Genomic DNA, 13,890 nt, shown 5'->3' on the forward strand with positions numbered 1-13,890 from the left:
GAGCAGATTGGAGTCCCAATATGGCCGCCGGCTTCCAGAGGTAGGCCGAAGCCGCGGACTATCCTAAGGGACGGCCGCCGGGGATGTGTACACGGCCGCCCCGGGTCTCCAGAACTCCCCCGAGGATGTGGGAACAGAGGATCAGGTAGGCCTTTGTCTCCTGGGGACCCGGTTGTAGGGGATATTGCAGGATGTCTTACTCACAGTGTCCCGGGAGAGCGTCCGTAATCCAGGCCGCGGTCCGCGTCTGATTGATAGGCCGCAATTTGCTCAGATCGGCCGCCGGACGGAACCCCGCGGCCCCTCCGTGTCCACAATGTAATCCGCCTGTCCTCTGCAGGAGGATCACCGGTCAGGGAACTACACCAGAGCTCGTCCGTATCCCCCAATCTAAGTCACTGAGGAGCGGGGTGCTTTGGGTGCTGAGCAGGCCTCAAGATGGCGGTGAGTGTCCGGGGCTCGAAGCTGACCGTAGGCCCGATATAATATGCTGTGGCCTAAGTGAGCAGAGACTCCTCGGGGATTGCAGCTGAGGATGTCAGGTAGCTCCTGATGTTAAAAAGGAGCTGCAAAGGGGTATAAAAAGGTAAGGATGGCTGTGGATCCTAATTGCCAAGACGGAGCACAGCTTCAACACGTCCACTCTGTTAAACGTCCGGACACGCCCCCCCCGTAATGGACTATTGAACTTTCTTTTTATTGGCTCGCCCTACGTCTTGTACGTCACCACATTCGTAATTGTTGGCCAACATTTGTGTGACCGTGTGTATGCAAGACAAGTTGGAGCCAATAACCTTCGAACAAAATTCCACGGTTTTGTTGTTGGAAAGTCCAATCGTGTGTACGTAGGCATTAGAATAAGAGGGAGGTGAAGCCTCCATCAATCTACATGTAATATCCCACTCCCATTGTGTTTAGCTGGTTAGTGGGCATGGAGGAGGAGGAGGAGGAGGAGGGAGGAGGGAGGGAGTGGGCTGTCATTTACAACTGTGTATACGCCCCCATGTGTGATGCTATAGTCACATGGGCTGCTCAAGTGTGATACGGAGGAAATGCTCAGCTTAGAAACTCACTAAAAACTGAGCATGTGCAGAGTTGCCACCACAGCTGCAAAATCCCTAGCTGAATTGGGGACATGGACAGATGGGGGAGATAAAGAGCAGCAGGATCAACCAATTTTTTTTTTTGCAGAATACAGAAAACGAATCTCATAGTGACAGAGAGTATGAACAGCATGAGATACACCATTTGTATGTGGGTTTAGTGAAACTTTAAGGGTTCATTTGCACGTGCTTTGATCTTAAGAGAGTGATCCCCTCTTTAAAGTGATTCTAATGGGGCGTACACACGGTCGGACTTTTCAGCTACAAAAGTCCGACAGCCCGTCCGACAAACTTTCAACGGACTTTTGGCGGACTTGCGGCGGACTTTCTTACGAACGGACTTGCCTACATACGATCACACAAAAGTCTGACGGATTCCTACGTGATGATGTACACCGAACTAAAATAAGGAAGTTGATAGCCATTAACCAATAGCTGCCCTAGCGTCGGTTTTTGTCCGTCGGACTAGCATACAGTGGGGATCGAAAGTTTGGGCACCCCAGGTAAAAATGTGTAATAATTAATGTGCATAACGAAGCCAAGGAAAGATGGAAAAATCTCCAAATGGCATCAAATTACAGATTAGACATTCTTATAATACGTCAAAAAAAGTTAGATTTTATTTCCATCATTTACACTTTCAAAATTACAGAAAACAAAAAAATGGCGTCTGCAAAAGTTTGGGCACCCTGCAGAGTTAATATCTTGTACTGCCCCCTTTGGCAAGTATCACAGCTTGTAAATGCTTTTTGTAGCCAGCCAAGAGTCTTTCAATTCTTCTTTGAGGTATCTTAGCCCATTCTTCCTTACAAAAGTCTTCCAGTTCTTTGAGATTTCTGGGCTGTCTGTCACGCATTGCTCTTTTCAGGTCTATCCATAGATTTTCAATAATGTTGAGGTCAGGAGATTGTGAAGGCCATGGTAAAACCTTCAGTTTACACCTTTTTGATGTAATCCCCCGTGGATTTTGAGGTGTGTTGAGGATCATTATCCATTTGTAGAAGCCATCCTCTCTTTAACTTCAGCTTTTTCACAGATGGCATCAAGTTACCATCCAAAATTTGCGGAAATTTTATTGAATCAATTTTTACTTCTACTCGTGAAATGTTCCCTGTGCCACTGGCTGCAATACAACCCCAAAGCATGATTGATCCACCCCCATGCTTAACAGTTGGACAGAGGTTCTTTTCATTAAATTCTGTGCCCTTTCTTCTCCAAACGTACCTTTGCTCATTCTATTTTAACCTCATCGGTCCACAGAACTTGTTTCCAAAATGCCTCAGGCTTGTCTATATGTTCATTTGCAAAGTTCAAACGCTGATTTTTGTGGTGAGGACGTAGAAGAGGTTTTCTTCTGATGACTCTTCCATGAAGACCATATTTGTACAAGTATCTCTTTATAGTGGAATAGTGTACCACAACTCCAGTGTCTGCCAGATCTTTCTGGAGGGATCGTGCAGTCAAACGTGGGTTTTGTGGTTTTGAATTGCTTTTCTCACAATCCTGCGAGCTGTTCTGTCTGATATTTTTCTTGGTCTTCTAGATCTTGCTTTAACTTCCTGATGACTGCCATTTCTTAATTACATTCCGAACAGAGGATATTGACATCTGAAAACGCTTTGCTATCTTCTTATAGCCTTCTCCAGCTTTGTGAGCGTCAACTATTTTCAGTTTCAGTTTTCTACAACTGCTTAGAAGAACCCATGGTGCTGATTGTTGGGGCAAGGTCAGATGAGTCTGGCCATTTAAAACCTTTGAGACTGACATCACCTGGTCTTCCCAGACAATGATTGAGAACAATCCATGACACTGACAGGTCTCAGCTTTTCAAAGGGGGCAGTGCATGCTATAAATTCTGCAGGGTGCCCAAACTTTTGCAGACGCCATTTTTTTGTTTTCTGTAATTTTGAAAGTGTAAATGATGGAAATAAAATCTAACTTTTTTTTTACATATTATAAGAATGTCTAATCTGTAATTTGATGCCATTTGGAGATTTTTCTATCTTTCCTTGGCTTCGTTATGCACATTAATACACATTTTTACCTGGGGTGCCCAAACTTTCGATCCCCACTGTACGGACGAGCGGATTTCTGGGTCCGGCGGAGTTATGACGTAAAGATTTGAAGCAAGTTCCAAATCTAAAGTCCGTCAGATTTGCGACTGGAAAAGTCAGCTGAAAGTCCGGGGAAGCCCACACACGATCGGATTGTCCGCCGGATTTGGTCCATCGGCGTCCGTCGGACTTTTGTAGCCGAAAAGTCCGACCGTGTGTACGCCGCATTAAGGAAAGATTTAAAGAAAATAAAAAAATAACAAACATGTTATACTTAATGCTCTGTGCAATGGTTTTGCAGAGCAGCCCCGATCTTTTTCTTTTTGGGTCCCCTGCAGGTGATCCTGGCTTCTCCCCCCTTCTAAATGCCTCCAATAGTAAGTCTCTGTGTGTGCATCGCACTGCTCCCTCTCGGTGCTGACACTGCATTAGCCTGCATTGTAAAATGCTGCATGTTACCATGCAGGCTAGTGTAAACCTAGCCTAAGGTAATACCAATATCGAAGGCTTTAACTAGGTTAGTTTAAAAGATAACTACAATTAAAAAAAAAAAAAAAACATTTCCTAGAAAAGCCATTATCTAATTTAGAGAAAACTCTAAATTAATGACATTTAGGTTGCTAAACAGTTGACATTTTTGTTTAGTAAAACGCTTCTCAGTGTTGCTGATCTCCTCCTTCCTCTTTTATATTTCAATGATTTTTATTAAAGTTTTCATAGAAAAATAACAAAGATCTCGACTTTACATTGAGCATTACACAATAGCCGCAGTACATCATATATACAACTTATACTAGGAGTCCACCTCTCATGTTTTCAAAACCAATAATCCTGTACTGATATAGACTGAACCTTATTTATGCTAGGGCTTGTGGTGTATAAAACATTTCCCCACTGTGGTTATACCACTGTAGACCTCGTGCTACACCCTCTGACCATCTGTATGCTCCTTATTAAGAGTCCCGGAGTACAGCCCCTCCCCGGGAAACACCAGCTCCCCCTTTATCTGTTGGGAGGAGTCTGGCCCCCCAAGTCTCAGGGCCCCCCTCCAGACCCTATTAGGTTAGTGTCTTGCCGAGAGAAGAAAAGGGGGTAAATCCTGAAAGAGGGAAAGGGAGAGGACTCAGAATTAGTGGGGGTTAGAGTTGGGAAGTGGGGGTCGGGGAGGGGGGGGCGCTCCACGCTACAGATCAGTCCTGCAAAAGGGGTCCTCTCCTTCCTCTTTTAAACACTTCCTGTCCTTATGCACTCACTTCAGTGTAAGCCACATGTACACTGTATGGTATAAAGTTTGCGAATACCTGCCCATCACACCTATATGAGCTTGTTAGTGAACCCATTCCAAAACTATGGACATTAATATGGAATTGCACCCTCATTCCGGCTATAATAGCTTCTACTCTTCTGGCAAGGCTTTTCACAATATGTTGGAGTGTGAATTTGTGCCCATTCGATCAAAAGAGCATTGGTGAGTGTTAGGCGCCCGTCTTCTCCTTGTGGCCTAGGCTCTTGAGATGGCTCAGTGGAGGACCACGCCGGCGGTTAATCAATTACACATACACACATCAGGTATGCTGAATGATTACAATAGTTTATTGAATGATTTGCTGTTTTATGCTGTGCCTCTACAAGACTCTGCCCCATTTGGGGGCCAATCAAAATGATACACATAAATGTTCATTAGCATATTTAGTAATTTCTTAATCTTGTGATTTTCCATATATTAGTAATGTCTTCATCTTGTGACCCTAATGTTAACCCCTATAGTTCAAGTCATTACAGTTCAAAAGATTCCTTACTTTCTGTTATCGTCTGCTGACCATGAGATGCCCAGCCACAACTTCCTAAAAAAAGCTAATTCTGGCCGTTGTTGGCCTTCTCATACCCAGCAACAGTGTACAGATAGAAACCACAAACGGATGTTTCCTTAGATGAAGACATCAGACATAAATGAGATAATCAGTTATTAAGTAATACTGTCACAAGATGTAAGGTGCAGTTTGTTACATACACTAAAGTATTTCATTAAGCAGATAAGCAATCCTGAACTTATATCCTCAGGGTAAAATCAATAATCAAAATCAATAACCAATAATGCAATGTATTATGGAATCTCCTTACAATCCTCCCTTTGACCATTCGATATCATCGAAATGGTCATTCTACCTTTTCGTCACGCCTTAAGGATTCATATCCCCCGGCCTCATTTTAATACTATCAGAATCAGACATGTCCATGACTATTGTATAACCGATGAGACTTGCTTACCCCTTTTATCAACTTCTCCCATCACTGCATACCCAACCTTCACCCCAATAATCGAGACCACAACCTTATGGAGTAAAATATTGGCCGTAGCAGCCAATAATCTTTATTCAAAATATAAACCAATAATAATAATAATAATTTAACTCAACAGTAACATAATCCTGTAAAACACCTGAAAACATCCTTAAATCCCGTTGGTCTTTGCAGGGAAAAACCCACCAAACTTAAAAACTCCCAAACACTCAGGCACTGCGGTACTATACCAAAATTAGGCCTCCAGCTGACAAGCTAGCTCGGAGACAAACAACAAATAGCCCGCAGTGCCCCAATAACCCATTCAAGCTAAAACCCTTGTTAGCTGAAATCTCACCAACGGGCCTCATACTAGCGATGGGTCCCGATCTCTTAAATATCTGGGGTTTAATCCTTCCCCGCAAAGACCAACATCACGCCACTGCCACGACTTTTTGCTATACCATAAAATCATGACCAACTACAAACCTTTACATAACAGATCATACCACATGTTAAGGGAGGGAGGGTGGGACGCTTGCTCCTCTCCACGCAACTGAGCTGGGGCGGGATCTCTCACCCAGCTAATACCTCTGCTCCACCCCTACACTAAAGTGTCCAATCACACACCCCCTAACAACTAACTCCTCATCACCAAGTTCCCCTGTTAACCCTGTCATGCCCGCCCTACGCCTATTCTTTCTGTCTCTTGCTCCGGGCTTACTTGACTATTGTATAACCGATGAGACTTGCTTACCCCTTTTATCAACTTCTCCCATCACTGCATACCCAACCTTCACCCCAATAATCGAGACCACAACCTTATGGAGTAAAATATTGGCCGTAGCAGCCAATAATCTTTATTCAAAATATAAACCAATAATAATAATAATAATTTAACTCAACAGTAACATAATCCTGTAAAACACCTGAAAACATCCTTAAATCCCGTTGGTCTTTGCAGGGAAAAACCCACCAAACTTAAAAACTCCCAAACACTCAGGCACTGCGGTACTATACCAAAATTAGGCCTCCAGCTGACAAGCTAGCTCGGAGACAAACAACAAATAGCCCGCAGTGCCCCAATAACCCATTCAAGCTAAAACCCTTGTTAGCTGAAATCTCACCAACGGGCCTCATACTAGCGATGGGTCCCGATCTCTTAAATATCTGGGGTTTAATCCTTCCCCGCAAAGACCAACATCACGCCACAGCACACACAGGGTAAAACCTTACCCTTGTGTGCCCTGCCACACCCTCAAAGCTCGTTGTATCCCATCCTGCAGGCCTAATGACCACAAATCAATCCCCACATCGTTCAGGTGTACTCCATCATCCTTCAAATATCTCCATGTATCCACCTCTAATTCCAGGTGACGTATAGCCAACCCTCCATTCCTCACCACGAAACTACTAACCTCTTTGTTGACCTTCTTTCTGGCCCGGTTGATCTTAGCGACCGACCGGGCCAATCTCCAATTTGTACGCGCCACAATGTCCGACCACACAATAAGCATATGTGGAAAAGACATCCTGAGCTGCCAAAAATCGAACTTGATGTCTTTTACCAAGTCCAACATTGACCGTAGCCCTAGGTCATTACCCCCTACATGTAACAACAACACATCCGGCGCTCTGTCCAGGCGTGCGAACTTATTAACTTCTGCTACTGTCCTACCCCACAGCATGCCTGGCACCCCAAACCACCTAAGACACACTTCCTGCCTGGAAAACCCCAATTGTCTCCCATCCCGTCTGGCATCACCTCTCCTGGCCCCCCAACACACGTACGAGTGGCCCACTATCCACACCAGGCATTGCTGACGACCTGCAAAGAAAAGCAAACAAAAAAAAAAAAAACAAAACAAAAAGGACACCTAATGCATCAATAACTCCCATAAATTAACAACAATTATCACCTATCACAATATATCCGCATTACATCCAAACATATTAACAGTCAGTCCCATAACAGTATTATTTAATATATATTATTCACACTTTTTTTTTTTTTTTTTTGCTTTTTACCCAATCACTAACTGTGGGCGAACATAGGACCTAAACCGCCTGGATTCCCATCTCCCAATCCTCTTTACCGCTGCATCATCCAATCCCCACCGTACCGCTTCCGTAGCTGCCCCTATCCTAAATGAATGTGATGAAAACTTTTCACCCTCTAGACCTAATACCCCCAAACATCTTTTGAAAATTGCATTAAACTGAAATCGTGATAGAAACGAACCATCCTGGTGTCTTAAAAAGGGGACTTCCCCCCCCCCCGGGCGTATAGCTATAAACTCACTCACCAATTTAACTGGGCACAAGGGAGAGCCGGGCAACGCAAAAACCTGCACGGTCTTACCCTTGCCCCGCTGATCTGTTTTTGACTTTCTAATCAATATGGCCAACCTGTCCTCCCCACATCGGACGTCTGACTCCCCCAACCCCCCTTTTTCTCTTTTTGAGGGGCTAACCAACTCACTGATCCGAAATGCACCAAAGAACGCCAAGGCGAATGCCGCCCTGAACAACACCGCTTCATATCCTGTCGAGCAAACATTGTTTAAACATCCAACTAACTGACCCAACAACTGGAACGAAACAGGCCGCCTGGAGTCCCTCCCCGGCTTGGCCCGCCTATAACCCTTCATACCCTGCCTGACCCAAAAATCTTTCGTAAAGTCCGGCAAACCTTGAAATTTCAACCAAAACGCCAAACCTGCCAACTTCTTCTCCATACCCGACACAGACAACCCATCTTCTAAGTTCCTGGACACAAAGTATAAAACTAACAACCGAAGATCCCGTTCTGCATTCCCTACCTGTACCTGTCTCAGCAGAGATACCCATTCCTGCCATACCCTGTTGTATGCAGCCCACGTCGTATCGCTCACCGACCGTTTTATCCAGTCTGTTAGTCCTCCAAGGCAATCTTCCACAGCCAGTCTGGACACGGGACACCTTCCTCCTCCGCCCCAGGTGCCAATTCCCGGAACCTGTCCCACTGAAAGCGAGACAGAGCATCAGCCACCACGTTTTCAACTCCTGGGAGGTGTACCGCGTATATACAAACATTTAGCTGTAAGCATCTCAGAACCAGGTGTCTAAGTAACCTAATCACCGGCGGTGACGCTGCCGATACTTTATTAATCACCTGTACCACTCCCAAGTTGTCACCATGAAACCTAACTTTTAGATTCCTGAACCACTCGCCCCATAACTCCACAGCTAACACCACCGGGAACAGTTCCAACAGGAGCATGTTCTTCAGCAGACCTGCCTCCTTCCATGACTGTGGCCATGGCCCCGCGCTCCACTTACCCTGAAAAAAGGCTCCAAAACCTGCTGCCCCTGCCGCATCTGTAAACAACTCCAGATCAAAGTTGCTCACAGGCCCTGACATCCACAGCGCCCTGCCGTTGAACTTAGCCAGGAACGTGTGCCAAACCTTCAGATCCTCCCTGTCAGCTTTCAACAAACGAATATAATGTCTTGGCGAAACCACACCCGACGTACTCGCCGACAGCCGCCTGCAAAATACTCTCCCCATAGGCAAAATCCGACACGCGAAGTTCAACTTACCTAGTAACGATTGTAACTCCCTTAGTTGAACCTTTTTCTTTCCGATTAGACCCTGAATTTCCTCCTGCAACGCCGCCAACTTGTCCTCGGGTAGCCTACACTCCATCGCTCTGGTGTCTAGAATAATACCCAAAAAACTCAATTCCGTAGTTGGACCTTCAGTCTTCTCCGGGGCTAGCGGGATGCCAAACTTTTCCGCAACATGTTCCAACGTCGCCAGCAAGACCGCACAGACTGTCGATCCAGGGGGACCCACGCAGAGAAAATCATCCAAGTAGTGGATGATAGAGTTCAATCCCGCGACGTCCCGAACTACCCACTCAATGAAGGAACTAAACTTTTCAAATAAAGCGCAGGATATCGAACACCCCATCGGCAAACAACGATCCACATAGAATTCATCCTGCCAACAACAACCCAATAAACGAAAACTCTCCGGATGCACCGGCAACAAACGGAAGGCCGACTCTATGTCCGCCTTGGCCAACAACGCCCCCTGTCCATACTTTCTAACCCAAAATACCGCTGCATCAAACGACGTGTAAGATACCGCACATTCCTCTGGGTCAATGGCGTCATTCACCGACCCCCCTTTCGGGTATGACAAGTGGTGTATCAACCTAAACTTATTAGGCTCTTTTTTCGGCACCACTCCTAGCGGGGACACCACTAACTCCGGAATCGGTAATGCTGCAAAAGGGCCACTCATGCGGCCCAGCCTAACTTCTTTTTGCAACTTTTCCCTAACCACGTCCCCATGCAGCAACGCTGACTTCAAGTTCCGAGCCTGCGGTGGTGTATCGACCAAGCGAGACGGAATTCTAAACCCCTCCGAAAAACCCTGGGCTAACAGCCCAGCTGCAACCCTATCAGGGTATCTATCGAGGAAGGGCTCCATCCTTCCCACTTTCACCGGCGTTGTCCCCTTTTGCAACAGACTCACTGGCACGGCCCTTGCCTTGTTTGAAACACCGCGACACCGGGTGCCCCCCTCCCCCACAACCGGAGCATTCATGCTTGTACTTGCACGACCCTCCAAATCTACAGGACCCCTCATTAAATTGCCAACAAACCCCTTTCTTTCTTGTGGCCGACTGTCCGGGGTTGGCTGATCCACCGGCCCCCCCCTGAAAAAACTGACCCGTCGGCCTAGCCGAAGTCATGAGGCGCATCCATAGGCTGATGTCTTTATGATCCCACCTCAATGCTGGGCGAATGGCCCTCCGCTGCCTAAATTGCTCATCGTAACGCAGCCATGCCGTGCCCCCGTAGACTCTGTAAGCTTCTCCCACGGCGTCCAAATAGCAAAATAAAGCCGAACAGTGCTCAGGATTCTTCTCTCCTATCACACTGGCCATGATCGCAAAAGCCTGTAGCCAGTTCGCAAACGTCCTAGGTATCAGCCTATACCTCCTTTTTTCCTCATCCTCTTTTTTATTATCCTCCGGCTTAACTCTATCCAAATTAAACTTCTCCAGGGGTAAGAGCGAAAAAATCTCTACATACTCCCCTTTCCAAATTTTTTCCCTCACCTCTGACTTCAAATGCGCCCCTAGCGGCCCCTCGAAGCACACATACACCTCACATTTTGCAGCATCAGCTAAACGCACTAAGTCTTGTTTTTTAGCACCCTCACCCGTTGCCCCTTCTGGTGTCTTGGGAACCTCCGCCTGTACTGCCACCCCAGCGACCACAGTCGCCGGCGCCGCTTGCTCCTCCACGGGCCTTGAAGGAGTCCCGGTGTCTAGGACCGAGCCCTCTCGGCTCCCCCGCCCCTCCCCTGGGTCAACCCATGCCGCCGCCGGAGACTGACTCCCGCTTGGCCCTGGCTCAAACCTTTTTAATAGCTCCTTCAAACCCGATACAAACCCTTGTAGCCCTGCATCCGCCGATGCGCGGTCTGCTACCTGCGCGGCCGGATACACAGGCGCGGTCATGGCCGACCGCCCCGCTGAGCCCAACCCTCCCTCACTACCCCCCGCCCCCCCAGCACACCCCACAACACAGGCATCATTACAACTCGTCTTACCCCGCTGCCTGGGAGGAAGTCCACCAGCCGAGGGTCCCGTCTCCACCGCCACCAGCTCTTCTCGCTGTCCATCGCTGTCCGACTGCGACAGCTCACCTTCCGATCTGTATTCGCCCAGCTCTTCACCGATCATTGATGGCCCCCCAGCCGCTTCATCACTGGATGCCGAGGATCTGCTGTGCCCTTCCCTCCTCCTCCGCGCTGAAGATCCGCCTGCCGATTTTTTGTTCGCCTTTCTTGGCCGAACGACCTCATCTGGGCAGTGCCGACCGCAGCCGCTGCCATGGTCCCCTTCCTGCCCGTCTCTCCTCTTGGGGCCACCGACCGCCGCACTCGAGCGGCCAGCTGCCGCAGCCACTTCCTTCCTCCACTGTAACCCCACCCCTGCCGTCTGGTGGCCTGGGGCCTGGCTATTCACTCTGGAACCTTCTCCACCAGCATCCGCAATAGGCCTGCTGGCTCTCCTGTTTTCCGCGTCACTGTCGCCGCCCCGGCCGACTCCTGGCTGACACCCAGCCCTCCCCCCCGCTCGCACCGCCGTGCGCTGAACGGGCAGCCTTGCCACAGGCCGACCCGCCCTGCCCTGCTGTCCTGTATGTACCGATCGCGGTGAACGGGGACGGGGACTGCAAGACTGTCCTCTTCCATTCTGTGTCCCCCTTACATCCTCGTTCTTGCGCTGTGCCGCCGCCATCCTCGCGGGAGGGCCTGCAGCCGCCTGACCCGCCTGCTCCCGCTGTGCTTCCGTCCCGCGTGCCATGTCTGCCTGGGGGGGGGCCGTACTAGAACCCCCCCCGCTCCGAGTTGCTAACCGCTTCGCGGGAGGCCCAGAGACCGGCCTACCCGCACTCGCCCCACTCCTCTGTGACTTCCCGGGGAGGGACCTCGTGACGTCGGGCGAGAAGCGAGTAGGCGGCCTGGATCGCCTACCCCTCACAACTGCGCTCTCTCCCCCCGTAGCCGCTGAGTTCGACTCACCCAACGCCGCCGCCAAACGACCCTCCAGCCATCCAGGCCCTCTGGACGCCGCCTCTGCTTTCAGCCGGGCAAACAACTCTTCCACCGCTGCCATCACGCTTGCTCCTCTCCACGCAACTGAGCTGGGGCGGGATCTCTCACCCAGCTAATACCTCTGCTCCACCCCTACACTAAAGTGTCCAATCACACACCCCCTAACAACTAACTCCTCATCACCAAGTTCCCCTGTTAACCCTGTCATGCCCGCCCTACGCCTATTCTTTCTGTCTCTTGCTCCGGGCTTACTGAAGCATAATGTTTTTCCTGACACAAAGGTAGAAATCATTTTGTCAGGTACTGTGTACAAAGTTCTGTTACTCGTTTCTTCCTGTTGGTGGGGGATTCGTCTCGTCGGTCCGAGAGATTTGTTTTATGCCTTCTTGAATGTCCTTCAAATCTGGTCGCTGTTCCTGGTCAGAGGAGTCTTGGGATGCTGGAGGAGGGTCAGGGGTCTGGGGTTGCTGTGGACACTTCTTTAACCGGCTGGCGTGGATCCAGGTGTTTCCTAGATCGGTCAGTACAGCAGTTCTGGAAACCTTCTCTATCTTCCAAGGTCCAGAGAAAATGGGTCCAACCTTCTTTTTGTGTGCCAGTTGTTTCACCAGTACTTTGTCTCCTGGGATGAAGGGATGAGTAGGTTCTGTTGAAAGAGGAGAAAAGGTGACAGAGACTTGTTCGTTCATATCCTGTAGCATACTTACCAGATTTTTCACGTACATTTCCTGTTGAGAATAGATGTTAATGTCAGTGTTTTGATCTAAGAGGGGCAGCTCTATGTTTGCAGGAACTCCCATCAAAATCTCAAAGGGCGAGAGTTTTGTTCTAGCATGTGGCGTTGTCCTGATCTGAAATAGGACAGAAGGAAGGTAATCCAACCATCCTTTCATGGTGCCCCCCGTAGCCTTTTTTAACTTGTCTTTAATGTTCCTATTCATTCTTTCCACTACTCCTGCACTTTGTGGGTGGTAAGGGATGTGCAATTTCCACTGTAAGCCTAGTAGCTTAGCTAAAGTCTGTGTAACAGAGGAGCTGAAGGCAGGCCCTCTGTCTGACCATATGGCCGTTGGTATTCCGAACCTACAAACCCAATGGTTCAGTATGCATTTGGCAGCAATTTTAGCAGTCTCACCTGTACACGGAATACCCTCAACCCAACCTGACCATTTGCATACGATCACGCAAAGGCATTTCAAATTGCCTTTTTGTTTGGGCATGTGTGTGAAGTCTATTTGCAAATCTGTTAGGGGACCCAGGGGTGGGGGCAGGTGGCCATGTAATCCATGATTTTTCCCTTGGACATTGTTTTGTGCACAGGTCAGACAACTGCTGGTGAGGAGTTTTGCCTGTTTACTTAAGTTGTTTGTACAGAAAGACTTTATGTATATGTTTGTTAGGGCGGTGGTACCTATATGTCCTGGACCATGGAGATAGGAAAGTATGAGAACACTGCTTGATTCTGGTATGCCCAATATCTTCCCCTCTTTTGACCAAAGACCTTCTTGGTCCTTGGTCAAGCCATCCTTGACCCAAAAAGAAACATCCTCCTCTGTAGCTAATCCCTGTATTTGTGCCACAATGGTTTTAAAGTTGGGTGATGTAAAATGTTCTTTGAAGAACATGGTTGTGGGGGCTGGCTGACCAATGTATAGGGCAGCGGCTTTTTTTGCTTCTCTGTCTGCCAGAGCGTTTCCTTTGGAAACTCTGCTGTTATCCGATGAATGTGCCTTTACCTTGATGACCGCTATCCTCTTTGGGAGAAGAATCGCTTGCAGGAGTGCTTTAATTTGCGTAGAGTTAGCGATTGGCTTGTTGTCAGCGGTTTTAA

The 13,890-nt window shown here is 48.2% G+C and overlaps 2 protein-coding genes across 2 annotated transcripts in view; one reads left to right on the forward strand and one right to left on the reverse strand.

Moving 5' to 3' along the window:
• The window catches only part of CRHR2 (corticotropin releasing hormone receptor 2), a 220,118-nt gene that overhangs the window by 97,484 nt on the left and 108,744 nt on the right, over positions 1 to 13,890 (forward strand). The window lies entirely within an intron of this gene.
• Positions 7,377 to 8,449, reverse strand: LOC141144115 (uncharacterized). Its single transcript, XM_073629505.1, has one exon. The coding sequence runs from the start codon at positions 8,173 to 8,175 to the stop codon at positions 7,462 to 7,464; it is 714 nt and encodes a 237-aa protein (XP_073485606.1). The 5' UTR covers positions 8,176 to 8,449; the 3' UTR covers positions 7,377 to 7,461.

Source organism: Aquarana catesbeiana, linkage group LG05 (assembly GCF_042186555.1).
Source record: "Aquarana catesbeiana isolate 2022-GZ linkage group LG05, ASM4218655v1, whole genome shotgun sequence".
Lineage (NCBI taxonomy): Eukaryota > Metazoa > Chordata > Amphibia > Anura > Ranidae > Aquarana > Aquarana catesbeiana.

Coding starts and splice junctions, on each gene's coding strand:
- LOC141144115 (XM_073629505.1), bottom strand. CDS start 8,175: ATGGAGAAGAAGTTGGCAGGTTTGGCGTTTTGGTTGAAATTTCAAGGT.